The sequence below is a fragment of the Balearica regulorum genome, unplaced genomic scaffold, assembly GCF_011004875.1.
Source record: "Balearica regulorum gibbericeps isolate bBalReg1 unplaced genomic scaffold, bBalReg1.pri S36, whole genome shotgun sequence".
Taxonomy (NCBI): Eukaryota; Metazoa; Chordata; class Aves; order Gruiformes; family Gruidae; genus Balearica; species Balearica regulorum.
The window spans coordinates 46,428-69,909 of NW_022679029.1; the positions used below are offsets into that span (position 1 = coordinate 46,428).

The 23,482-nt window shown below is 54.8% G+C and overlaps 3 protein-coding genes and 1 long non-coding RNA gene across 4 annotated transcripts; all 4 read left to right on the forward strand.

The window, feature by feature from the left end:
• The first annotated feature begins 32 nt into the window (after window positions 1-32).
• Window positions 33-5,909, forward strand: LOC142599679 (uncharacterized). The gene is made up of 3 exons (XR_012833214.1): window positions 33-126; window positions 5,306-5,414; window positions 5,596-5,909. It is a non-coding gene; the product is annotated as an uncharacterized LOC142599679 (long non-coding RNA).
• A 3,260-nt stretch (window positions 5,910-9,169) lies between these two features.
• Window positions 9,170-11,133, forward strand: LOC142599667 (coiled-coil domain-containing protein 81-like). The gene is made up of 6 exons (XM_075741398.1): window positions 9,170-9,349; window positions 9,470-9,559; window positions 9,820-9,973; window positions 10,187-10,443; window positions 10,549-10,634; window positions 10,983-11,133. Exons 1-6 carry the CDS (start codon window positions 9,170-9,172, stop codon window positions 11,131-11,133), a joined length of 918 nt encoding a protein of 305 aa, XP_075597513.1.
• Window positions 11,134-15,122: 3,989 nt separating this feature from the next.
• Window positions 15,123-16,581, forward strand: LOC142599669 (coiled-coil domain-containing protein 81-like). Its single transcript, XM_075741400.1, has 5 exons — window positions 15,123-15,275; window positions 15,378-15,503; window positions 15,763-15,916; window positions 16,130-16,386; window positions 16,492-16,581. Exons 1-5 carry the CDS (start codon window positions 15,123-15,125, stop codon window positions 16,579-16,581), a joined length of 780 nt encoding a protein of 259 aa, XP_075597515.1.
• Window positions 16,582-21,022: 4,441 nt separating this feature from the next.
• LOC142599670 (coiled-coil domain-containing protein 81-like) lies at window positions 21,023-22,985 on the forward strand. The gene is made up of 6 exons (XM_075741401.1): window positions 21,023-21,202; window positions 21,297-21,413; window positions 21,673-21,826; window positions 22,039-22,295; window positions 22,401-22,486; window positions 22,835-22,985. The coding sequence occupies exons 1-6, from the start codon at window positions 21,023-21,025 to the stop codon at window positions 22,983-22,985; spliced, it is 945 nt and encodes a 314-aa protein (XP_075597516.1).
• Window positions 22,986-23,482: the final 497 nt, after the last annotated feature.

Consider the following 23,482-nt stretch of genomic DNA (forward strand, 5'->3'; position numbering starts at 1 on the left):
CACCTCCAAGATCCTCCTACAGCCTCCTCCGAGACCAAAGGGACCAAAAACCTGATGTTCAGCCCCCAGAATAAATTTGTCGAGGCCCCAGTTGGAGCGTTTGGGAGAGAGATAAATGGTGAAAACGTAGAGAAGTGGGCAAAAAAGCAGCGAATTTCAGAATCTGTTGGCGAGCGGAACAGGGATAAGAAGGGTTTCGGGCTGGCCGTTGCTCTGAGATCAAGCCCAGGTGGTGGTGGTGGACGTCGGGTCATCTCGGGGACCTTCCCTCAGGACTTGTTCCATCGGAGGCACCTTTTCCATGGGCGTTATGGAAAGAAATCTGCTTTTTGGGAGGACAAAGAGGGGAGGGATGGAGGCCACCTGAGCCTTCAGGCAAAGCCGTGAGGGTCCGAAGCCCAAGACTGAGGGTCGAAAGCCTGATTTTGGGGGTTCCAAACCCTCATTTTTGGGGGCTAAAACCTCATTTTGGGGGTTCCAAACCCTCATTTGAGGGTCTAAATCCTCATTCTGGGGGGTCCTGAGCCTTATTTTGGAGTCTAAAGCCTCATTGTAGGGTCCAAAGCTTCAGTTTTAGTTTTACTAAACTACGCCAAGTCTGGCTTTGGGGCGGAGGGGGGGGGGTAAGGTTCCAAACCCTGATTGTAGGGTTCAAATCTTCATTTTTTTTAATCCAAACCCTCATTTTTGTGGTCCAAACCTTCACTTTTTGGATCTAAACTTTCTTTTTAGATTCCAAAGCCTCATTGTAGGGTCCAAAACCTGATTTTTGGGGGCCAAAGCCTCATTTTAGAGTCTAAATGCTCATTCTGGAGGGTCAAAAGCCTCATTTTAGAGTCTAAAATCTCATGTTAGGGTCCAAAACCTCATTTTGGGGGGTCCAAACCCACATTTTGGGGGGGTTCAAACCCTGGGGTTTGGGTCCAAACCTTCATTTTCAGGTTCCAAACCCTCGGGCTTGGTGTCCAAACCTTCACTTTTTGGGTTGAAAGCCTCCTTTGGAGGGCTCCAAACCTTCATTTTGGCTCCAAATCCTCATTTGGGGGTCCAAGCCCACGTTTTTGGTCTCCAAAGCTTCATTTTTGTGGTGCCACCCGCCATTTTGGGGTTCCAAACCCTCCTGTTAGGGTTCAAACCCTCAGTTGTGTGCGGTCCAAACCTTCACTTTTGGGTCTCAACTTTCATTTTTGGGGTCCAGAGCCTCATTTTGTGAGGTCCAAAGCCTAATTTTGGGGGCCCAAACTTTCATTTTGGGGTCTAACCCCCCCATTTTGGGGTTCCAACCCCTCATGGCAGGGTCCAAACCCTCATTTCTGCGGCCCAAACCCGCAGTTTTCGGTCCAAACCCCCATTTTGGGTGTCCAACCCCCATTTTGGGGTTCCAAACCCACCTTTTGTGGGGTCTAAACCTTCATTTTTGTGGTCCAAGTTAATAATTAAGCCAGAAGATAATTAATTGACTCCAAAAGTTAAGTAGCTAAAAAAAAATTATTAATTGACCCCCAAAAATTATTCAGACAAAAATTTATTAATTGACCCCCGGTGTGCGGTAATCAGGAGTAACAACAAGTACTTAATTAAATCACTAATTTCCTTAAAACTCCGGAGGAAGGGAGGGAGGAAGGAAGGAAGGAAGAAAGACAGGGGAAAGGGAAGGGAATGGAAAAGGAAAAAGAAAAGGAAAAGGAAAAGGAGAAGGAAGGAAAAGGGGGCCGCGTGCCAAAACCGCGCGTTTCCCCCTTTTATCACCCAAAGTGTTCCCCGTAGGCAGGGTCTGCCCTCACCGAGAGGCGCAGTGTGCGCTCAGGAACGTTCCAGAAAGGAGTCGGTGGGGAAGACCAAGGCCCGTTGGAACTGGATCTGGCAAGGGAGGTCGAGGACAACCAGGAGGGGTTCTTCAGGCGCGGCGGCAGCAGAAGGCTCCCAGGCAACGCTACGGGCTTGGGGAAGAGCTGCCCGCTGGAAAGGGACCTTCATGAGGAAAAAGGTCTTCCCTCCGAGGGTGACCGAGCCCTGGGTGGTCAGCAATGGTGTGGCCAGCAGGACCAGAGCAGCGACCCTCCCCCTGTGCTCAGCCTTGAATTCTGAGTTCAGTTTTGGGCCCCTCACTCCGAGAAGGACATTGAGGTGCTGGAGCGTGTCCAGAGAAGGGCAAGGACGTGGGGAAGGGTCTGGAGCACAAGTCTGATGAGGAGCAGCTGAGGAACCTGGGGTTGTTGAGCCTGGAGGAGGCTGAGGAGAGACCTGATGGCTCTCTACAACTACCTGAAAGGAGGTTGGAGCCAGGTGGGGTTGGTCTCTTCTCCCAAGCAACAAGTGAGAGGACGACAGGAAACGGCCTCAAGTTGCATCAGGGGAGGTTTAGATTGGAGACGAGGAGAAATCTCTTTACTGAAAGAGTGGTCAGGCATTGGACCAGGCTGCCCAGGGAGGTGGTGGAGCCACCATCCCTGGAGGTATCTAAGAGACGCGTTGATGTGGTGCCTGGGGACATGGTTTAGTGGTTGAACTTGGCTGTGTTGGGTTAACGGTTGGACCCGACGATCTTAAAGGTCTTTTCCAAGCAAAACGATTCCATGGTTCCACGTTTCTGTAGTTGCTGGGTAGCGAGGGCCAACTGCTGCCCAAGGGACTGGGGCCTGAGCTTGGTCATGTGCTCGGTAAGGCAAGATCAGCCCAAAGCCTAGACCATCAGGCAAAGACCGCGGTGATGAGGCCGTTCCAAGGTCAAGGCAAGAACACGGGTTGGGTTGAGGTTCAGTGGTGGTAACCAGAGTCAGACACAACCCAGAGGTCCCTGGAGAAGCCAGGCGGGACGAGGTTGGTCCAAGGTCCACCTGAGAAGGTCAAGGTCCTGCTGAGGAGGCCCACGGTCACATCAGGTTGCCCAGAGAGGTGGGAGATGCTCCATCCCTGGAAACATTGACGGTCAGGTTGGACGGGGCGTGGAGCAACGTGGTTTGGTTGAAGATGTCCCTGCTCGTGGCTGGGATGAGGTGACCGCGAAAGGCCCCTTCCAACCCAAAAAGTTCTATGAAGGGGCAACGGCAGTCCCATCACAGAGGGCAGCAGGTCGGCAGGTGCCACGTGGCATCAGCTGTGGGCGTGTCACAATGGGCAGCATAGTCAGCAGTGGCCGTGTCACCACGATGTCACAATGGGTCTGGGACACACAGGGGTATGAAAGGAGCCGCAGGGCGGTGGGTCTCGCACCCTGGAGAAGTGTCCAGAGGACGAACGGAGATGAGTTCCGACAAGCCTGTGCCCACTAAGGAGCAACCCGCCCACGTGAGGCAGAGAAAGATAGACTTCTGGGACGGGATGGAGTACACCTTCATCATGCCCAGCATCACCGATGAAGGTACAGGCGTCCACAGCCACCGCACAGACGTTGGGGTGACCAAGGGTTGTGGCATTGCCTTGGCGAGACTTGGGGGGGGTCTCCATCTGGGGCTGGGGAGGGTGGTGACTCTGTATCTGCCAACGCATCCCGCTTCAGGGCTTGTTGGACCGTCGAGAGCTGGTGGACACGGAGTGTGACCTCGTTTTCCTTTGCTTTCCAGAGAGAACAGCCATCTGGGATGCAGTGGCCAACTATATCCTAGAACAGCTGCTGCTGGAGAAGGTGGGTCAACTCCTTGACCACCACCTTGTCCACAGGGTGGGGAGAGGGTGGTCCAGAGGGAGAGGACACGTCCCCAACATTGGACACTCTTAAGATTCAGCTGGATGAGGTGCTGGGCCATCTTGTCTAGACCGTGCTTTTGCCAAGAAAGGTTGGACCAGATGGTCCTTGAGGTCCATCCCTGGACAGGACCACTTCCAGCTCTTTCCTCCAGCCAGTCCTCACCCTTCTGCCCTTCCCTTCTCTTCCCTGCTTGCAGGGGGTCCGAATTCCCGCCCTTGGCTCCTTTGACGTGGTCCCCACACGCATCCAGGATGGGGATAAGGTGGTGATTATGCAGAGGCCCGTGTTTCGGCTGGCCAGGAACCTCGTGGCTGTCCACAACCTCAGGGACAACAAGGACTACCTGCCCGGTAAGCAGGAGGATTAAGCCCTGGTTGGTTGTGTGCTCATCATGTCCCTCCCCTGGATCTGAGACGCTTCTCTAAAGCAAACTGTCCTCTCTGCGGAGAAGGTCCAAAAATGGGGGTTTTGTGGGTGACTGCAAGAGGCAGCCCTTGGGAAACGTTGGCCTGCAGCAGGAGCACTGGGTGAGCACCTCCATCCCTCTCGTGTGGTTTTACAGGCCATAAGGAGCTGGAGGCCCTCAAATACGCCAAGGTGGCCGATGCCGCCTCGGTGTCCCGGCAGAAAGCGGAGAACTGCATCCAAGGCACCGTGTCCCTCCTGTCCTACTGCCTGTGGAAGGGGGAGAACGTCGCCCTTGTCCTGAAGGGACGTGGGGGTGCTCCTCATGGAAGGCACGAGGGTAGAAATGAAGTTCTACTATGAATTCCTGGAGAAGATCTCTGGGCAGGAGAGTTTGGAGAAAGCTGTTTTTAAGGTGAGCGTTTCGCTGAGGCCATCCCGCCCTCTTTGGGCTCCTCCGATAGCGAGTGCCTCAGCCACGCTGAGGACGTGCCACCATCTTCGTGCTCCTCCGTTGCAGGTCCCTTGGCTGCTGGACATGGTGGTGTCCCCGCTGGTGCCCGTGGCCTCGCTGACGTTTTCTGGCCGCATCATCCTCTTTCCCGAGTGAGTACGATGGTGGCCGTAGCCGCTGTTGGATGCAGATGCCATGGAGACACCAGGCAGCGACTCTCCTTGATGTCCCCAAGGCATCGTCCCTGCCGTAACGTAGATGCGATGGGAAAGACGGAAGAATTTAGGCGACGTTTTCTTCCCATCATGGCCTGGACTTCTTTGTTGGTTGATTCCATTTCCCACGATGATCCTTGGGGATGGGGCATGGTAGACTGGGGGAAAAATAGGGTGGATTTGGGAAAACAAGGGCCTTTACGGCAACACCAGTAACTGCCTGTGAGCAGATGGTCGTGCCGAGGCTTGGTGGTTCTCCGGCTCATGTCTTCTCCTTGTCTCCAGGTTTGAAATGCAGGTTGTGCCCAAACCACCGCCCAGGGCTCTCAAGATCTCGAGCCAAGGTCGTGGTGAGGACAAAGGGATGAGAAGAATGACGTTGCCACCTCTTGGGCGAGGTCGGAAAGTGAAAGCAGCTCCCGGCTCCTTCCCGTAGCGTGTGGGCAACCAATGCTGCCATGGTGGCTCCCAGGGGAGCGGAACGGCTCCTTTGGAGGTTTTGGGGAACGCTCTTCTGATGAGGTGTCTCCTTTCTGGTTCCAGCGGGACCTTCTGGTTTTCCATTTGCTGCTACTCCGAAGTCAAGGAACACTGAAACACCGCTGTTGTGGGAAATCACGGTGCCGAGGAAGAGGAAAAAATCTCGGGTCAGGTGAGGCCGAAGGCTCAGGGCTGGCGTCTGCACGGGGTCGTTATGCCCAGAGAGGTGGGGAGGTGCCTCGTCCTTGGAAAAGTTCACGGTCAGGGTTGGACGGGGCTCAGAGCAACCTGGCCTGCTTGGGGCAGGATACGGCCCCAAACCCATCGTGTCTTCTCCCGCTGTGTCCTTCCAGACGGCAGCCGGTGATCCTGGGGAATTCCTCAGGAAAAAACCAGACGGTGAACAGCCAATCCAAGAGCCGATGCAAATCCAGAGGTCCAACGTCAACGAAACCTCAGAGCGACGGAGGAGGAGGAGGACGAGGACGAGGAGGAGGAGGACGAGGAGGAGAAGGAGGACGAGGAGGAGAAGGAGGAGGAGGAGCAGAGAGAGTGGTGGAAAAATTCCTCGCTGACATCGCCACGATGAAGGCGGCGAAAGCCAAACCCCAACATTCTCGGGAATCCTCGACCTTCCCGACGCCCATCATAGCCGTATTATCGGCAACGAGCTTGCGCGAGGAACCCACCTCCAAGATCCTCCTACGGCCTCCTCCGAGACCAAAGGGACCAAAAACCTGATGTTCAGCCCCAGAATAAATTTGTCGAGGCCCCAGTTGGAGCGTTTGGGAGAGAGATAAATGGTGAAAACGTAGAGAAGTGGGTAAAAAAGCGTCAAATTTCAGAATCTGTTGGCGAGCGGAACGGGGATAAGAAGGGTTTCGGGCTGGCCGTTGCTCTGAGATCAAGCCCAGGTGGTGGTGGTGGATGTCGGGTCATCTCGGGGACCTTCCCTCAGGACTTGTTCCATCGGAGGCACCTTTTCCATGGGCGTTATGGAAAGAAATCTGCTTTTTGGGAGGACAAAGAGGGGAGGGATGGAGGCCACCTGAGCCTTCAGGCAAAGCCGTGAGGGTCCGAAGCCCAAGACTGAGGGTCGAAAGCCTGATTTTGGGGGTTCCAAACCCTCATTTTTGGGGGCTAAAACCTCATTTTGGGGGTTCCAAACCCTCATTTGAGGGTCTAAATCCTCATTCTGGTGGGTCCTGAGCCTTATTTTGGAGTCTAAAGCCTCATTGTAGGGTCCAAAGCTTCAGTTTTAGTTTTACTAAACTACGCCAAGTCTGGCTTTGGGGGGTGGGGTGGTGTGTGTTTAAGGTTCCAAACCCTGATTGTAGGGTTCAAATCTTCATTTTTTTTAATCCAAACCCTCATTTTTGTGGTCCAAACCTTCACTTTTTGGATCTAAACTTTCTTTTTAGATTCCAAAGCCTCATTGTAGGGTCCAAAACCTGATTTTTGGGGTCCAAAGCCTCATTTTAGGGTCTAAATGCTCATTCTGGAGGGTCGAAAGCCTCATTTTAGAGTCTAAAATCTCATGGTAGGGTCCAAAACCTCATTTTGGGGGGTCCAAACCCACATTTTGGGGGGGTTCAAACCCTGGGGTTTGGGTCCAAACCTTCATTTTCAGGTTCCAAACCCTCGGGCTTGGTGTCCAAACCTTCACTTTTTGGGTTGAAAGCCTCCTTTGGAGGGCTCCAAACCTTCATTTTGGCTCCAAATCCTCATTTGGGGGTCCAAGCCCACGTTTTTGGTCTCCAAAGCTTCATTTTTGTGGTGCCACCCGCCATTTTGGGGTTCCAAACCCTCCTGTTAGGGTTCAAACCCTCAGTTGTGTGGGGTCCAAACCTTCACTTTTGGGTCTCAACTTTCATTTTTGGGGTCCAGAGCCTCATTTTGTGAGGTCCAAAGCCTAATTTTGGGGGCCCAAACTTTCATTTTGGGGTCTAACCCCCCCATTTTGGGGTTCCAACCCCTCATGGCAGGGTCCAAACCCTCATTTCTGCGGCCCAAACCCGCAGTTTTTGGTCCAAACCCCCATTTTGCGTGTCCAACTGCCCATTTTGGGGTTCCAAACCCGCCTTTTGTGGGGTCTAAACCTTCATTTTTGTGGTCCAAGTTAATAATTAAGCCAGAAGATAATTAATTGACTCCAAAAGTTAAGTAGCTAAAAAAAAATTATTAATTGACCCCAAAAAATTATTAAGCCAAAAGTTTATTAATTGACCCCCGGTGTGCGGTAATCAGGAGTAACAACAAGTACTTAATTAAATCACTAATTTACTTAAAACTCCGGAGGAAGGGAGGGAGGGAGGGAGGGAGGAAGAAAGACAGGGGAAAGGGAAGGGAATGGAAAAGGAAAAGGAAAAGGAAAAGGAGAAGGAAGGAAAAGGGGGCCGCGTGCCAAAACCGCGTGTTTCCCCCTTTTATCACCCAAAGTGTTCCCCGTAGGCAGGGTCTGCCCTCACCGAGAGGCGCAGTGTGCGCTCAGGAACGTTCCAGAAAGGAGTCGGTGGGGAAGACCAAGGCCCGTTGGAACTGGATCTGGCAAGGGAGGTCGAGGACAACCAGGAGGGGTTCTTCAGGCGCGGCGGCAGCAGAAGGCTCCCAGGCAACGCTACGGGCTTGGGGAAGAGCTGCCCGCTGGAAAGGGACCTTCATGAGGAAAAATGTCTTCCCTCCGAGGGTGACCGAGCCCTGGGTGGTCAGCAATGGTGTGGCCAGCAGGACCAGAGCAGTGACCCTCCCCCTGTGCTCAGCCTTGAATTCTGAGTTCAGTTTTGGGCCCCTCACTCTGAGAAGGACATTGAGGTGCTGGAGCATGTCCAGAGAAGGGCAAGGACGTGGGGAAGGGTCTGGAGCACAAGTCTGATGAGGAGCAGCTGAGGAACCTGGGGTTGTTGAGCCTGGAGGAGGCTGAGGAGAGACCTGATCGCTCTCTACAACTACCTGAAAGGAGGATGGAGCCAGGTGGGGTTGATCTCTTCTCCCAAGCAACAAGTGAGAGGACGACAGGAAACAGCCTCAAGTTGCATCAGGGGAGGTTTAGATTGGAGACGAGGAGAAATCTCTTTACTGAAAGAGTGGTCAGGCATTGGACCAGGCTGCCCAGGGAGGTGGTGGAGCCACCATCCCTGGAGGTATCTAAGAGACGCGTTGATGTGGTGCCTGGGGACATGGTTTAGTGGTTGAACTTGGCTGTGTTGGGTTAACGGTTGGACCCAACGATCTTAAAGGTCTTTTCCAAGCAAAACGATTCCATGGTTCCACGTTTCTGTAGTTGCTGGGTAGCGAGGGCCAACTGCTGCCCAAGGGACTGGGGCCTGAGCTTGGTCATGTGCTCGGTAAGGCAAGATCAGCCCAAAGCCCAGACCATCAGGCAAAGACCGCGGTGATGAGGCCGTTCCAAGGTCAAGGCAAGAACACGGGTTGGGTTGAGGTTCAATGGTGGTAACCAGAGTCAGACACAACCCAGAGGTCCCTGGAGAAGCCAGGTGGGACGAGGTGGGTCCAAGGTCCACCTGAGAAGGCCAAGGTCCTGCTGAGGAGGCCCACGGTCACGTCAGGTTGCCCAGAGAGGTGGGAGATGCTCCATCCCTGGAAACATTCACGGTCAGGTTGGACGGGGCGTGGAGCAACGTGGTTTGGTTGAAGATGTCCCTGCTCGTGGCCGGGATGAGGTGACCTCGAAAGGCCCCTTCCAACCCAAAAAGTTCTATGAAGGGGCGACGGCAGTCCCATCACAGAGGGCAGCAGGTCGGCAGGTGCCACGTGGCATCAGCTGTGGGCGTGTCACAATGGGCAGCATAGTCAGCAGTGGCCGTGTCACCACGATGTCACAATGGGTCTGGGACACACAGGGGTATGAAAGGAGCCGCAGGGCGGTGGGTCTCGCACCCTGGAGAAGTGTCCAGAGGACGAACGGAGATGAGTTCCGACAAGCCTGTGCCCACTAAGGAGCAACCCGCCCACGTGAGGCAGAGAAAGATAGACTTCTGGGACGGGATGGAGTACACCTTCATCATGCCCAGCATCACCGATGAAGGTACAGGCGTCCACAGCCACCGCACAGACGTTGGGGTGACCAAGGGTTGTGGCATTGCCTTGGCGAGACTTGGGGGGGTCTCCATCTGGGGCTGGGGAGGGTGGTGACTCTGTATCTGCCAACGCATCCCGGTTCAGGGCTTGTTGGACCGTCGAGAGCTGGTGTGACCTCGTGCAACGGAGTGTGACCTCGTTTTCCTTTGCTTTCCAGAGAGAACAGCCATCTGGGATGCAGTGGCCAACTATATCCTAGAACAGCTGCTGCTGGAGAAGGTGGGTCAACTCCTTGACCACCACCTTGTCCACAGGGTGGGGAGAGGGTGGTCCAGAGGGAGAGGACACGTCCCCAACATTGGACACTCTTAAGATTCAGCTGGATGAGGTGCTGGGCCATCTTGTCTAGAGCCGTGCTTTTGCCAAGAAAGGTTGGACCAGATGGTCCTTGAGGTCCATCCCTGGACAGGACCACTTCCAGCTCTTTCCTCCGGCCAGTCCTCACCCTTCTGCCCTTCCCTTCTCTTCCCTGCTTGCAGGGGGTCCGAATTCCCGCCCTTGGCTCCTTTGACGTGGTCCCCACACGCATCCAGGATGGGGACGAGGTTGTGATTATGCAGAGGCCCGTGTTTCGGCTGGCCAGGAACCTCGTGGCTGTCCACAACCTCAGGGACAACAAGGACTACCTGCCCGGTAAGCAGGAGGATTAAGCCCTGGTTGGTTGCGTGCTCATCGCGTCCCTCCCCTGGATCTGAGACGCTTCTCTAAAGCAAACTGTCCTCTCTGCGGAGAAGGTCCAAAAAGGGGGGGTTTTGTGGGTGACTGCAAGAGGCAGCCCTTGGGAAACGTTGGCCTGCAGCAGGAGCACTGGGTGAGCACCTCCATCCCTCTCGTGTGGTTTTACAGGCCATAAGGAGCTGGAGGCCCTCAAATACGCCAAGGTGGCCGATGCCGCCTCGGTGTCCCGGCAGAAAGCGGAGAACTGCATCCAAGGCACCGTGTCCCTCCTGTCCTACTGCCTGTGGAAGGGGGAGAACGTCGCCCTTGTCCTGAAGGACGTGGGGGTGCTCCTCATGGAAGGCACGAGGGTAGAAATGAAGTTCTACTATGAATTCCTGGAGAAGATCTCTGGGCAGGAGAGTTTGGAGAAAGCTGTTTTTAAGGTGAGCGTTTCGCTGAGGCCATCCCGCCCTCTTTGGGCTCCTCCGATAGCGAGTGCCTCAGCCACGCTGAGGACGTGCCACCATCTTCGTGCTCCTCCGTTGCAGGTCCCTTGGCTGCTGGACATGGTGGTGTCCCCGCTGGTGCCCGTGGCCTCGCTGACGTTTTCTGGCCGCATCATCCTCTTTCCCGAGTGAGTACGATGGTGGCCGTAGCCGCTGTTGGATGCAGATGCCATGGAGACACCAGGCAGCGACTCTCCTTGATGTCCCCAAGGCATCGTCCCTGCCGTAACGTAGATGCGATGGGAAAGACGGAAGAATTTAGGCGACGTTTTCTTCCCATCATGGCCTGGACTTCTTTGTTGGTTGATTCCATTTCCCACGATGATCCTTGGGGATGGGGCATGGTAGACTTGGGGAAAAATAGGGTGGATTTGGGAAAACAAGGGCCTTTACGGCAACACCAGTAACTGCCTGTGAGCAGATGGTCGTGCCGAGGCTTGGTGGTTCTCCGGCTCATGTCTTCTCCTTGTCTCCAGGTTTGAAATGCAGGTTGTGCCCAAACCACCGCCCAGGGCTCTCAAGATCTCGAGCCAAGGTCGTGGTGAGGACAAAGGGATGAGAAGAATGACGTTGCCACCTCTTGGGCGAGGTCGGAAAGTGAAAGCAGCTCCCGGCTCCTTCCCGTAGCGTGTGGGCAACCAATGCTGCCATGGTGGCTCCCAGGGGAGCGGAACGGCTCCTTTGGAGGTTTTGGGGAACGCTCTTCTGATGAGGTGTCTCCTTTCTGGTTCCAGCGGGACCTTCTGGTTTTCCATTTGCTGCTACTCCGAAGTCAAGGAACACTGAAACACCGCTGTTGTGGGAAATCACGGTGCCGAAGAAGAGGAAAAAATCTCGGGTCAGGTGAGGCCGAAGGCTCAGGGCTGGCGTCTGCACGGGGTCGTTATGCCCAGAGAGGTGGGGAGGTGCCTCGTCCTTGGAAAAGTTCACGGCCAGGGTTGGACGGGGCTCAGAGCAACCTGGCCTGGTTGGGGCAGGATGCGGCCCCAAACCCATCGTGTCTTCTCCCGCTGTGTCCTTCCAGACGGCAGCCGGTGATCCTGGGGAATTCCTCGGGAAAAAACCAGACGGTGAACAGCCAATCCAAGAGCCGATGCAAATCCAGAGGTCCAACGTCAACGAAACCTCAGAGCGACGGAGGAGGAGGAGGAGGACGAGGACGAGGAGGAGAAGGAGGACGAGGAGGAGAAGGAGGACGAGGAGGAGAAGGAGGAGGAGGAGCAGAGAGAGTGGTGGAAAAATTCCTCGCTGACATCGCCACGATGAAGGCGGCGAAAGCCAAACCCCAACATTCTCGGGAATCCTCGACCTTCCCGACGCCCATCATAGCCGTATTATCGGCAACGAGCTTGCGCGAGGAACCCACCTCCAAGATCCTCCTACGGCCTCCTCCGAGACCAAAGGGACCAAAAACCTGATGTTCAGCCCCCAGAATAAATTTGTCGAGGCCCCAGTTGGAGCGTTTGGGAGAGAGATAAATGGTGAAAACGTAGAGAAGTGGGCAAAAAAGCGGCGAATTTCAGAACCTGTTGGCGAGCGGAACGGGGATAAGAAGGGTTTCGGGCTGGCCGTTGCTCTGAGATCAAGCCCAGGTGGTGGTGGTGGACGTCGGGTCATCTCGGGGACCTTCCCTCAGGACTTGTTCCATCGGAGGCACCTTTTCCATGGGCGTTATGGAAAGAAATCTGCTTTTTGGGAGGACAAAGAGGGGAGGGATGGAGGCCACCTGAGCCTTCAGGCAAAGCCGTGAGGGTCCGAAGCCCAAGACTGAGGGTCGAAAGCCTGATTTTGGGGGTTCCAAACCCTCATTTTTGGGGGCTAAAACCTCATTTTGGGGGTTCCAAACCCTCATTTGAGGGTCTAAATCCTCATTCTGGGGGGTCCTGAGCCTTATTTTGGAGTCTAAAGCCTCATTGTAGGGTCCAAAGCTTCAGTTTTAGTTTTACTAAACTACGCCAAGTCTGGCTTTGGGGGGGGGGGTGGTGTGTGTTTAAGGTTCCAAACCCTGATTTGTAGGGTTCAAATCTTCATTTTTTTTAATCCAAACCCTCATTTTTGTGGTCCAAACCTTCACTTTTTGGATCTAAACTTTCTTTTTAGATTCCAAAGCCTCATTGTAGGGTCCAAAACCTGATTTTTGGGGTCCAAAGCCTCATTTTAGGGTCTAAATGCTCATTCTGGAGGGTCGAAAGCCTCATTTTAGAGTCTAAAATCTCATGGTAGGGTCCAAAACCTCATTTTGGGGGGTCCAAACCCACATTTTGGGGGGGTTCAAACCCTGGGGTTTGGGTCCAAACCTTCATTTTCAGGTTCCAAACCCTCGGGCTTGGTGTCCAAACCTTCACTTTTTGGGTTGAAAGCCTCCTTTGGAGGGCTCCAAACCTTCATTTTGGCTCCAAATCCTCATTTGGGGGTCCAAGCCCACGTTTTTGGTCTCCAAAGCTTCATTTTTGTGGTGCCACCCGCCATTTTGGGGTTCCAAACCCTCCTGTTAGGGTTCAAACCCTCAGTTGTGTGGGGTCCGAACCTTCACTTTTGGGTCTCAACTTTCATTTTTGGGGTCCAGAGCCTCATTTTGTGAGGTCCAAAGCCTAATTTTGGGGGCCCAAACTTTCATTTTGGGGTCTAACCCCCCCATTTTGGGGTTCCAACCCCTCATGGCAGGGTCCAAACCCTCATTTCTGTGGCCCAAACCCGCAGTTTTTGGTCCAAACCCCCATTTTGGGTGTCCAACCCCCCATTTTGGGGTTCCAAACCCGCCTTTTGTGGGGTCCAAACCTTCATTTTTGTGGTCCAAGTTAATAATTAAGCCAGAAGATAATTAATTGACTCCAAAAGTTAAGTAGCTAAAAAAAAATTATTAATTGACCCCAAAAAATTATTAAGCCAAAAGTTTATTAATTGACCCCCGGTGTGCGGTAATCAGGAGTAACAACAAGTACTTAATTAAATCACTAATTTACTTAAAACTCCGGAGGACGGGAGGGAGGGAGGGAGGGAGGAAGGAAGAAAGACAGGGGAAAGGGAAGGGAATGGAAAAGGAAAAAGAAAAGGAAAAGGAAAAGGAGAAGGAAGGAAAAGGGGGCCGCGTGCCAAAACCGCGCGTTTCCCCCTTTTATCACCCAAAGTGTTCCCCGTAGGCAGGGTCTGCCCTCACCGAGAGGCGCAGTGTGCGCTCAGGAACGTTCCAGAAAGGAGTCGGTGGGGAAGACCAAGGCCCGTTGGAACTGGATCTGGCAAGGGAGGTCGAGGACAACCAGGAGGGGTTCTTCAGGCGCGGCGGCAGCAGAAGGCTCCCAGGCAACGCTACGGGCTTGGGGAAGAGCTGCCCGCTGGAAAGGGACCTTCATGAGGAAAAAGGTCTTCCCTCCGAGGGTGACCGAGCCCTGGGTGGTCAGCAATGGTGTGGCCAGCAGGACCAGAGCAGCGACCCTCCCCCTGTGCTCAGCCTTGAATTCTGAGTTCAGTTTTGGGCCCCTCACTCCGAGAAGGACATTGAGGTGCTGGAGCGTGTCCAGAGAAGGGCAAGGACGTGGGGAAGGGTCTGGAGCACAAGTCTGATGAGGAGCAGCTGAGGAACCTGGGGTTGTTGAGCCTGGAGGAGGCTGAGGAGAGACCTGATCGCTCTCTACAACTACCTGAAAGGAGGTTGGAGCCAGGTGGGGTTGGTCTCTTCTCCCAAGCAACAAGTGAGAGGACGACAGGAAACGGCCTCAAGTTGCATCAGGGGAGGTTTAGATTGGAGACGAGGAGAAATCTCTTTACTGAAAGAGTGGTCAGGCATTGGACCAGGCTGCCCAGGGAGGTGGTGGAGCCACCATCCCTGGAGGTATCTAAGAGACGCGTTGATGTGGTGCCTGGGGACATGGTTTAGTGGTTGAACTTGGCTGTGTTGGGTTAACGGTTGGACCCGACGATCTTAAAGGTCTTTTCCAAGCAAAACGATTCCATGGTTCCACGTTTCTGTAGTTGCTGGGTAGCGAGGGCCAACTGCTGCCCAAGGGACTGGGGCCTGAGCTTGGTCATGTGCTCGGTAAGGCAAGATCAGCCCAAAGCCCAGACCATCAGGCAAAGACCGCGGTGATGAGGCCGTTCCAAGGTCAAGGCAAGAACACGGGTTGGGTTGAGGTTCAGTGGTGGTAACCAGAGTCAGACACAACCCAGAGGTCCCTGGAGAAGCCAGGTGGGACGAGGTGGGTCCAAGGTCCACCTGAGAAGGTCAAGGTCCTGCTGAGGAGGCCCATGGTCACGTCAGGTTGCCCAGAGAGGTGGGAGATGCTCCATCCCTGGAAACATTGACGGTCAGGTTGGACGGGGCGTGGAGCAACGTGGTTTGGTTGAAGATGTCCCTGCTCGTGGCCGGGATGAGGTGACCGCGAAAGGCCCCTTCCAACCCAAAACGTTCTATGAAGGGGCGACGGCAGTCCCATCACAGAGGGCAGCAGGTCGGCAGGTGCCACGTGGCATCAGCTGTGGGCGTGTCACAATGGGCAGCATAGTCAGCAGTGGCCGTGTCACCACGATGTCACAATGGGTCTGGGACACACAGGGGTATGAAAGGAGCCGCAGGGCGGTGGGTCTCGCACCCTGGAGAAGTGTCCAGAGGACGAACGGAGATGAGTTCCGACAAGCCTGTGCCCACTAAGGAGCAACCCGCCCACGTGAGGCAGAGAAAGATAGACTTCTGGGACGGGATGGAGTACACCTTCATCATGCCCAGCATCACCGATGAAGGTACAGGCGTCCACAGACACCGCACAGACGTTGGGGTGACCAAGGGGTGTGGCATTGCCTTGGCGAGACTTGGGGGGGTCTTCATCTGGGGCTGGGGAGGGTGGTGACTCTGTATCTGCCAACGCATCCCGCTTCAGGGCTTGTTGGACCGTCGAGAGCTGGTGGACACGGAGTGTGACCTCGTTTTCCTTTGCTTTCCAGAGAGAACAGCCATCTGGGATGCAGTGGCCAACTATATCCTAGAACAGCTGCTGCTGGAGAAGGTGGGTCAACTCCTTGACCACCACCTTGTCCACAGGGTGGGGAGAGGGTGGTCCAGAGGGAGAGGACACGTCCCCAACATTGGACACTCTTAAGATTCAGCTGGATGAGGTGCTGGGCCATCTTGTCTAGACCATGCTTTTGCCAAGAAAGGTTGGACCAGATGGTCCTTGAGGTCCATCCCTGGACAGGACCACTTCCAGCTCTTTCCTCCGGCCAGTCCTCACCCTTCTGCCCTTCCCTTCTCTTCCCTGCTTGCAGGGGGTCCGAATTCCCGCCCTTGGCTCCTTTGACGTGGTCCCCACACGCATCCAGGATGGGGATAAGGTGGTGATTATGCAGAGGCCCGTGTTTCGGCTGGCCAGGAACCTCGTGGTTGTCCACAACCTCAGGGACAACAAGGACTACCTGCCCGGTAAGCAGGAGGATTAAGCCCTGGTTGGTTGCGTGCTCATCGTGTCCCTCCCCTGGATCTGAGACGCTTCTCTAAAGCAAACTGTCCTCTCTGCGGAGAAGGTCCAAAAAGGGGGGGTTTTGTGGGTGACTGCAAGAGGCAGCCCTTGGGAAACGTTGGCCTGCAGCAGGAGCACTGGGTGAGCACCTCCATCCCTCTCGTGTGGTTTTACAGGCCATAAGGAGCTGGAGGCCCTCAAATACGCCAAGGTGGCCGATGCCGCCTCGGTGTCCCGGCAGAAAGCGGAGAACTGCATCCAAGGCACCGTGTCCCTCCTGTCCTACTGCCTGTGGAAGGGGGAGAACGTCGCCCTTGTCCTGAAGGACGTGGGGGTGCTCCTCATGGAAGGCACGAGGGTAGAAATGAAGTTCTACTATGAATTCCTGGAGAAGATCTCTGGGCATGAAAGTTTGGAGATAGCTGTTTTTAAGGTGAGCGTTTCGCTGAGGCCATCCCGCCATCTTTGGGCTCCTCCGATAGCGAGTGCCTCAGCCACGCTGAGGACGTGCCACCATCTTCATGCTCCTCCGTTGCAGGTCCCTTGGCTGCTGGACATGGTGGTGTCCCCGCTGGTGCCTGTGGCCTCGCTGACGTTTTCTGGCCGCATCATCCTCTTTCCCGAGTGAGTACGATGGTGGCCGTAGCCGCTGTTGGATGCAGATGCCATGGAGACACCAGGCAGCGACTCTCCTTGATGTCCCCAAGGCATCGTCCCTGCCGTAACGTAGATGCGATGGGAAAGACGGAAGAATTTAGGCGACGTTTTCTTCCCATCATGGCCTGGACTTCTTTGTTGGTTGATTCCATTTCCCACGATGATCCTTGGGGATGGGGCATGGTAGACTTGGGGAAAAATAGGGTGGATTTGGGAAAACAAGGGCCTTTACGGCAACACCAGTAACTGCCTGTGAGCAGATGGTCGTGCCGAGGCTTGGTGGTTCTCCGGCTCATGTCTTCTCCTTGTCTCCAGGTTTGAAATGCAGGTTGTGCCCAAACCACCGCCCAGGGCTCTCAAGATCTCGAGCCAAGGTCGTGGTGAGGACAAAGGGATGAGAAGAATGACGTTGCCACCTCTTGGGCGAGGTCGGAAAGTGAAAGCAGCTCCCGGCTCCTTCCCGTAGTGTGTGGGCAACCAATGCTGCCATGGTGGCTCCCAGGGGAGCGGAACGGCTCCTTTGGAGGTTTTGGGGAACGCTCTTCTGATGAGGTGTCTCCTTTCTGGTTCCAGCGGGACCTTCTGGTTTTCCATTTGCTGCTACTCCGAAGTCAAGGAACACTGAAACACCGCCGTTGTGGGAAATCACGGTGCCGAAGAAGAGGAAAAAATCTCGGGTCAGGTGAGGCCGAAGGCTCAGGGCTGGCGTCTGCATGCGGGGTCGTTATGCCCAGAGAGGTGGGGAGGTGCCTTGTCCTTGGAAAAGTTCACGGCCAGGGTTGGACGGGGCTCAGAGCAACCTGGCCTGCTTGGGGCAGGATGCGGCCCCAAACCCATCGTGTCTTCTCCCGCTGTGTCCTTCCAGACGGCAGCCGGTGATCCTGGGGAATTCCTCGGGAAAAAACCAGACGGTGAACAGCCAATCCAAGAGCCGATGCAAATCCAGAGGTCCAACGTCAACGAAACCTCAGAGCGACGGAGGAGGAGGAGGAGGACAAGGACGAGGAGAAGAAGGAGGACGAGGAGGAGAAGGAGGACGAGGAGGAGAAGGAGGAGGAGGAGCAGAGAGAGTGGTGGAAAAATTCCTCGCTGACATCGCCACGATGAAGGCGGCGAGAGCCAAACCCCAACATTCTCGGGAATCCTCGACCTTCCCGACGCCCATCATAGCCGTATTATCCGCAACGAGCTTGCGCGAGGAACCCACCTCCAAGATCCTCCTACAGCCTCCTCCGAGACCAAAGGGACCAAAAACCTGATGTTCAGCCCCCAGAATAAATTTGTCGAGGCCCCAGTTGGAGCGTTTGGGAGAGAGATAAATGGTGAAAACGTAGAGAAGTGGGTAAAAAAGCGTCAAATTTCAGAATCTGTTGGCGAGCGGAACAGGGATAAGAAGGGTTTCGCGCTGGCCGTTGCTCTGAGATCAAGCCCAGGTGGTGGTGGTGGACGTCAGGTCATCTCGGGGACCTTCCCTCTGGACTTGTTCCATCGGAGGCACCTTTTCCATGGGTGTTACGGAAAGAAATCTGCTTTTTGGGAGGACAAAGAGGGGAGGGATGGAGGCCACCTGAGCCTTCAGGCAAAGCCGTGAAGGTCCGAAGCCCAAGACTGAGGGTCGAAAGCCTGATTTTGGGGGTTCCAAACCCTCATTTGAGGGTCTAAATCCTCATTCTGGGGGGTCCTGAGCCTTATTTTGGAGTCTAAAGCCTCATTGTAGGGTCCAAAGCTTCAGTTTTAGTTTTACTAAACTACGCCAAGTCTGGCTTTGGGGCGGAGGGGGGGGGGTAAGGTTCCAAACCCTGATTGTAGGGTTCAAATCTTCATTTTTTTTAATCCAAACCCTCATTTTTGTGGTCCAAACCTTCACTTTTTGGATCTAAACTTTCTTTTTAGATTCCAAAGCCTCATTGTAGGGTCCAAAACCTGATTTTTGGGGTCCAAAGCCTCATTTTAGGGTCTACATGCTCATTCTGGAGGGTCGAAAGCCTCATTTTAGAGTCTAAAATCTCATGTTAGGGTCCAAAACCTCATTTTGGGGGGTCCAAACCCACATTTTGGGGGGGTTCAAACCCTGGGGTTTGGGTCCAAACCTTCATTTTCAGGTTCCAAACCCTCAGGCTTGGTGTCCAAACCTTCACTTTTTGGGTTGAAAGCCTCCTTTGGAGGGCTCCAAACCTTCATTTTGGCTCCAAATCCTCATTTGGGGGTCCAAGCCCACGTTTCTGGTCTCCAAAGCTTCATTTTTGTGGTGCCACCCGCCATTTTGGGGTTCCAACCCCTCCTGTTAGGGTTCAAACCCTCAGTTGTGTGGGGTCCGAACCTTCACTTTTGGGTCTCAACTTTCATTTTTGGGGTCCAGAGCCTCATTTTGTGAGGTCCAAAGCCTAATTTTGGGGGCCCAAACTTTCATTTTGGGGTCTAACCCCCCCATTTTGGGGTTCCAACCCCTCATGGCAGGGTCCAAACCCTCATTTCTGCGGCCCAAACCCGCAGTTTTTGGTCCAAACCCCCATTTTGGGTGTCCAACCCCCCATTTTGGGGTTCCAAACCCACCTTTTGTGGGGTCTAAACCTTCATTTTTGTGGTCCAAGTTAATAATTAAGCCAGAAGATAATTAATTGACTCCAAAAGTTAAGTAGCTAAAAAAAAATTATTAATTGACCCAAAAAATTATTAAGCCAAAAGTTTATTAATTGGCCCCTGGTGTGCGGTAATCAGGAGTAACAACAAGTACTTAATTAAATCACTAATTTCCTTAAAACTCCGGAGGAAGGGAGGGAGGGAGGAAGGAAGGAAGGAAGGAAGAAAGACAGGGGAAAGGGAAGGGAATGGAAAAGGAAAAAGAAAAGGAAAAGGAAAAGGAGAAGGAAGGAAAAGGGGGCCGCGTGCCGAAACCGCGCGTTTCCCCCTTTTATCACCCAAAGTGTTCCCCGTAGGCAGGGTCTGCCCTCACCGAGAGGCGCAGTGTGCGCTCAGGAACGTTCCAGAAAGGAGTCGGTGGGGAAGACCAAGGCCCGTTGGAACTGGATCTGGCAAGGGAGGTCGAGGACAACCAGGAGGGGTTCTTCAGGCGCGGCGGCAGCAGAAGGCTCCCAGGCAACGCTACGGGCTTGGGGAAGAGCTGCCCGCTGGAAAGGGACCTTCATGAGGAAAAAGGTCTTCCCTCCGAGGGTGACCGAGCCCTGGGTGGTCAGCAATGGTGTGGCCAGCAGGACCAGAGCAGCGACCCTCCCCCTGTGCTCAGCCTTGAATTCTGAGTTCAGTTTTGGGCCCCTCACTCCGAGAAGGACATTGAGGTGCTGGAGCGTGTCCAGAGAAGGGCAAGGACGTGGGGAAGGGTCTGGAGCACAAGTCTGATGAGGAGCAGCTGAGGAACCTGGGGTTGTTGAGCCTGGAGGAGGCTGAGGAGAGACCTGATGGCTCTCTACAACTACCTGAAAGGAGGTTGGAGCCAGGTGGGGTTGGTCTCTTCTCCCAAGCAACAAGTGAGAGGACGACAGGAAACGGCCTCAAGTTGCATCAGGGGAGGTTTAGATTGGAGACGAGGAGAAATCTCTTTACTGAAAGAGTGGTCAGGCATTGGACCAGGCTGCCCAGGGAGGTGGTGGAGCCACCATCCCTGGAGGTATCTAAGAGACGCGTTGATGTGGTGCCTGGGGACATGGTTTAGTGGTTGAACTTGGCTGTGTTGGGTTAACGGTTGGACCCGACGATCTTAAAGGTCTTTTCCAAGCAAAACGATTCCATGGTTCCACGTTTCTGTAGTTGCTGGGTAGCGAGGGCCAACTGCTGCCCAAGGGACTGGGGCCTGAGCTTGGTCATGTGCTCGGTAAGGCAAGATCAGCCCAAAGCCCAGCCCATCAGGCAAAGACCGCGGTGATGAGGCCGTTCCAAGGTCAAGGCAAGAACACGGGTTGGGTTGAGGTTCAGTGGTGGTAACCAGAGTCAGACACAACCCAGAGGTCCCTAGAGAAGCCAGGTGGGACGAGGTGGGTCCAAGGTCCACCTGAGAAGGTCAAGGTCCTGCTGAGGAGGCCCACGGTCACGTCAGGTTGCCCAGAGAGGTGGGAGATGCTCCATCCCTGGAAACATTCACGGTCAGGTTGGACGGGGCGTGGAGCAACGTGGTTTGGTTGAAGATGTCCCTGCTCGTGGCCGGGATGAGGTGACCTCGAAAGGCCCCTTCCAACCCAAAACGTTCTATGAAGGGGCGACGGCAGTCCCATCACAGAGGGCAGCAGGTCGGCAGGTGCCACGTGGCATCAGCTGTGGGCGTGTCACAATGGGCAGCATAGTCATCAGTGGCCGTGTCACCACGATGTCACAATGGGTGTGGGACACACAGGGGTATGAAAGGAGCCGCAGGGCGGTGGGTCTCGCACCCTGGAGAAGTGTCCAGAGGACGAACAGAGATGAGTTCCGACAAGCCTGTGCCCACTAAGGAGCAACCCGCCCACGTGAGGCAGAGAAAGATAGACTTCTGGGACGGGATGGAGTACACCTTCATCATGCCCAGCATCACCGATGAAGGTACAGGCGTCCACAGCCACCGCACAGATGTTGGGGTGACCAAGGGTTGTGGCATTGCCTTGGCGAGACTTGGGGGGGTCTCCATCTGGGGCTGGGGAGGGTGGTGACTCTGTATCTGCCAACGCATCCCGCTTCAGGGCTTGTTGGACCGTCAAGAGCTGGTGTGACCTCGTGCAAACGGAGTGTGACCTCGTTTTCCTTTGCTTTCCAGAGAGAACAGCCATCTGGGATGCAGTGGCCAACTATATCCTAGAACAGCTGCTGCTGGAGAAGGTGGGTCAACTCCTTGACCACCACCTTGTCCACAGGGTGGGGAGAGGGTGGTCCAGAGGGAGAGGACACGTCCCCAACATTGGACACTCTTAAGATTCAGCTGGATGAGGTGCTGGGCCATCTTGTCTAGACCGTGCTTTTGCCAAGAAAGGTTGGACCAGATGGTCCTTGAGGTCCATCCCTGGACAGGACCACTTCCAGCTCTTTCCTCCGGCCAGTCCTCACCCTTCTGCCCTTCCCTTCTCTTCCCTGCTTGCAGGGGGTCCGAATTCCCGCCCTTGGCTCCTTTGACGTGGTCCCCACACGCATCCAGGATGGGGACGAGGTTGTGATTATGCAGAGGCCCGTGTTTCGGCTGGCCAGGAACCTCGTGGCTGTCCACAACCTCAGGGACAACAAGGACTACCTGCCCGGTAAGCAGGAGGATTAAGCCCTGGTTGGTTGCGTGCTCATCGCGTCCCTCCCCTGGATCTGAGACGCTTCTCTAAAGCAAACTGTCCTCTCTGCGGAGAAGGTCCAAAAAGGGGGGGTTTGTGGGTGACTGCAAGAGGCAGCCCTTGGGAAACGTTGGCCTGCAGCAGGAGCACTGGGTGAGCACCTCCATCCCTCTCGTGTGGTTTTACAGGCCATAAGGAGCTGGAGGCCCTCAAATACGCCAAGGTGGCCGATGCCGCCTCGGTGTCCCGGCAGAAAGCGGAGAACTGCATCCAAGGCACCGTGTCCCTCCTGTCCTACTGCCTGTGGAAGGGGGAGAACGTCGCCCTTGTCCTGAAGGGCGTGGGGGTGCTCCTCATGGAAGGCACGAGGGTAGAAATGAAGTTCTACTATGAATTCCTGGAGAAGATCTCTGGGCAGGAGAGTTTGGAGATAGCTGTTTTTAAGGTGAGCGTTTCGCTGAGGCCATCCCGCCCTCTTTGGGCTCCTCCGATAGCGAGTGCCTCAGCCACGCTGAGGACGTGCCACCATCTTCGTGCTCCTCCGTTGCAGGTCCCTTGGCTGCTGGACATGGTGGTGTCCCCGCTGGTGCCCGTGGCCTCGCTGACGTTTTCTGGCCGCATCATCCTCTTTCCCGAGTGAGTACGATGGTGGCCGTAGCCACTGTTGGATGCAGATGCCATGGAGACACCAGGCAGCGACTCTCCTTGATGTCCCCAAGGCATCGTCCCTGCCGTAACGTAGATGCGATGGGAAAGACGGAAGAATTTAGGCGACGTTTTCTTCCCATCATGGCCTGGACTTCTTTGTTGGTTGATTCCATTTCCCACGATGATCCTTGGGGATGGGGCATGGTAGACTTGGGGAAAAATAGGGTGGATTTGGGAAAACAAGGGCCTTTACGGCAACACCAGTAACTGCCTGTGAGCAGATGGTCGTGCCGAGGCTTGGTGGTTCTCCGGCTCATGTCTTCTCCTTGTCTCCAGGTTTGAAATGCAGGTTGTGCCCAAACCACCGCCCAGGGCTCTCAAGATCTCGAGCCAAGGTCGTGGTGAGGACAAAGGGATGAGAAGAATGACGTTGCCACCTCTTGGGCGAGGTCGGAAAGTGAAAGCAGCTCGCGGCTCCTTCCCGTAGCGTGTGGGCAACCAATGCTGCCATGGTGGCTCCCAGGGGAGCGGAACGGCTCCTTTGGAGGTTTTGGGGAACGCTCTTCTGATGAGGTGTCTCCTTTCTGGTTCCAGTGGGACCTTCTGGTTTTCCATTTGCTGCTACTCCGAAGTCGATGAACACTGAAACACCGCTGTTGTGGGAAATCACGGTGCCGAAGAAGAGGAAAAAATCTCGGGTCAGGTGAGGCCGAAGGCTCAGGGCTGGCGTCTGCACGGGGTCGTTATGCCCAGGGAGGTGGGGAGGTGCCTCGTCCTTGGAAAAGTTCACGGCCAGGGTTGGACGGGGCTCAGAGCAACCTGGCCTGGTTGGGGCAGGATGCGGCCCCAAACCCATCGTGTCTTCTCCCGCTGTGTCCTTCCAGACGGCAGCCGGTGATCCTGGGGAATTCCTCAGGAAAAAACCAGACGGTGAACAGCCAATCCAAGAGCCGATGCAAATCCAGAGGTCCAACGTCAACGAAA

What these genes read in the sequence shown, in the direction of transcription:
- LOC142599667 (XM_075741398.1), top strand. Translation starts at nt 9,170, where the DNA reads ATGAGTTCCGACAAGCCTGTGCCCACTAAGGAGCAACCCGCCCACGTG. An exon ending in AACAGCTGCTGCTGGAGAAG is followed by an intron (nt 9,560 to 9,819) that starts GTGGGTCAACTC and finishes CCCTGCTTGCAG; the next exon opens with GGGGTCCGAATTCCCGCCCT. An exon ending in TGGAGAAAGCTGTTTTTAAG is followed by an intron (nt 10,444 to 10,548) that starts GTGAGCGTTTCG and finishes CCTCCGTTGCAG; the next exon opens with GTCCCTTGGCTGCTGGACAT.
- LOC142599670 (XM_075741401.1), top strand. Translation starts at nt 21,023, where the DNA reads ATGAGTTCCGACAAGCCTGTGCCCACTAAGGAGCAACCCGCCCACGTG. An exon ending in CAACAAGGACTACCTGCCCG is followed by an intron (nt 21,827 to 22,038) that starts GTAAGCAGGAGG and finishes GTGGTTTTACAG; the next exon opens with GCCATAAGGAGCTGGAGGCC. An exon ending in CGCATCATCCTCTTTCCCGA is followed by an intron (nt 22,487 to 22,834) that starts GTGAGTACGATG and finishes CCTTGTCTCCAG; the next exon opens with GTTTGAAATGCAGGTTGTGC.
- LOC142599669 (XM_075741400.1), top strand. Translation starts at nt 15,123, where the DNA reads ATGAGTTCCGACAAGCCTGTGCCCACTAAGGAGCAACCCGCCCACGTG. An exon ending in AACAGCTGCTGCTGGAGAAG is followed by an intron (nt 15,504 to 15,762) that starts GTGGGTCAACTC and finishes CCCTGCTTGCAG; the next exon opens with GGGGTCCGAATTCCCGCCCT. An exon ending in TGGAGATAGCTGTTTTTAAG is followed by an intron (nt 16,387 to 16,491) that starts GTGAGCGTTTCG and finishes CCTCCGTTGCAG; the next exon opens with GTCCCTTGGCTGCTGGACAT.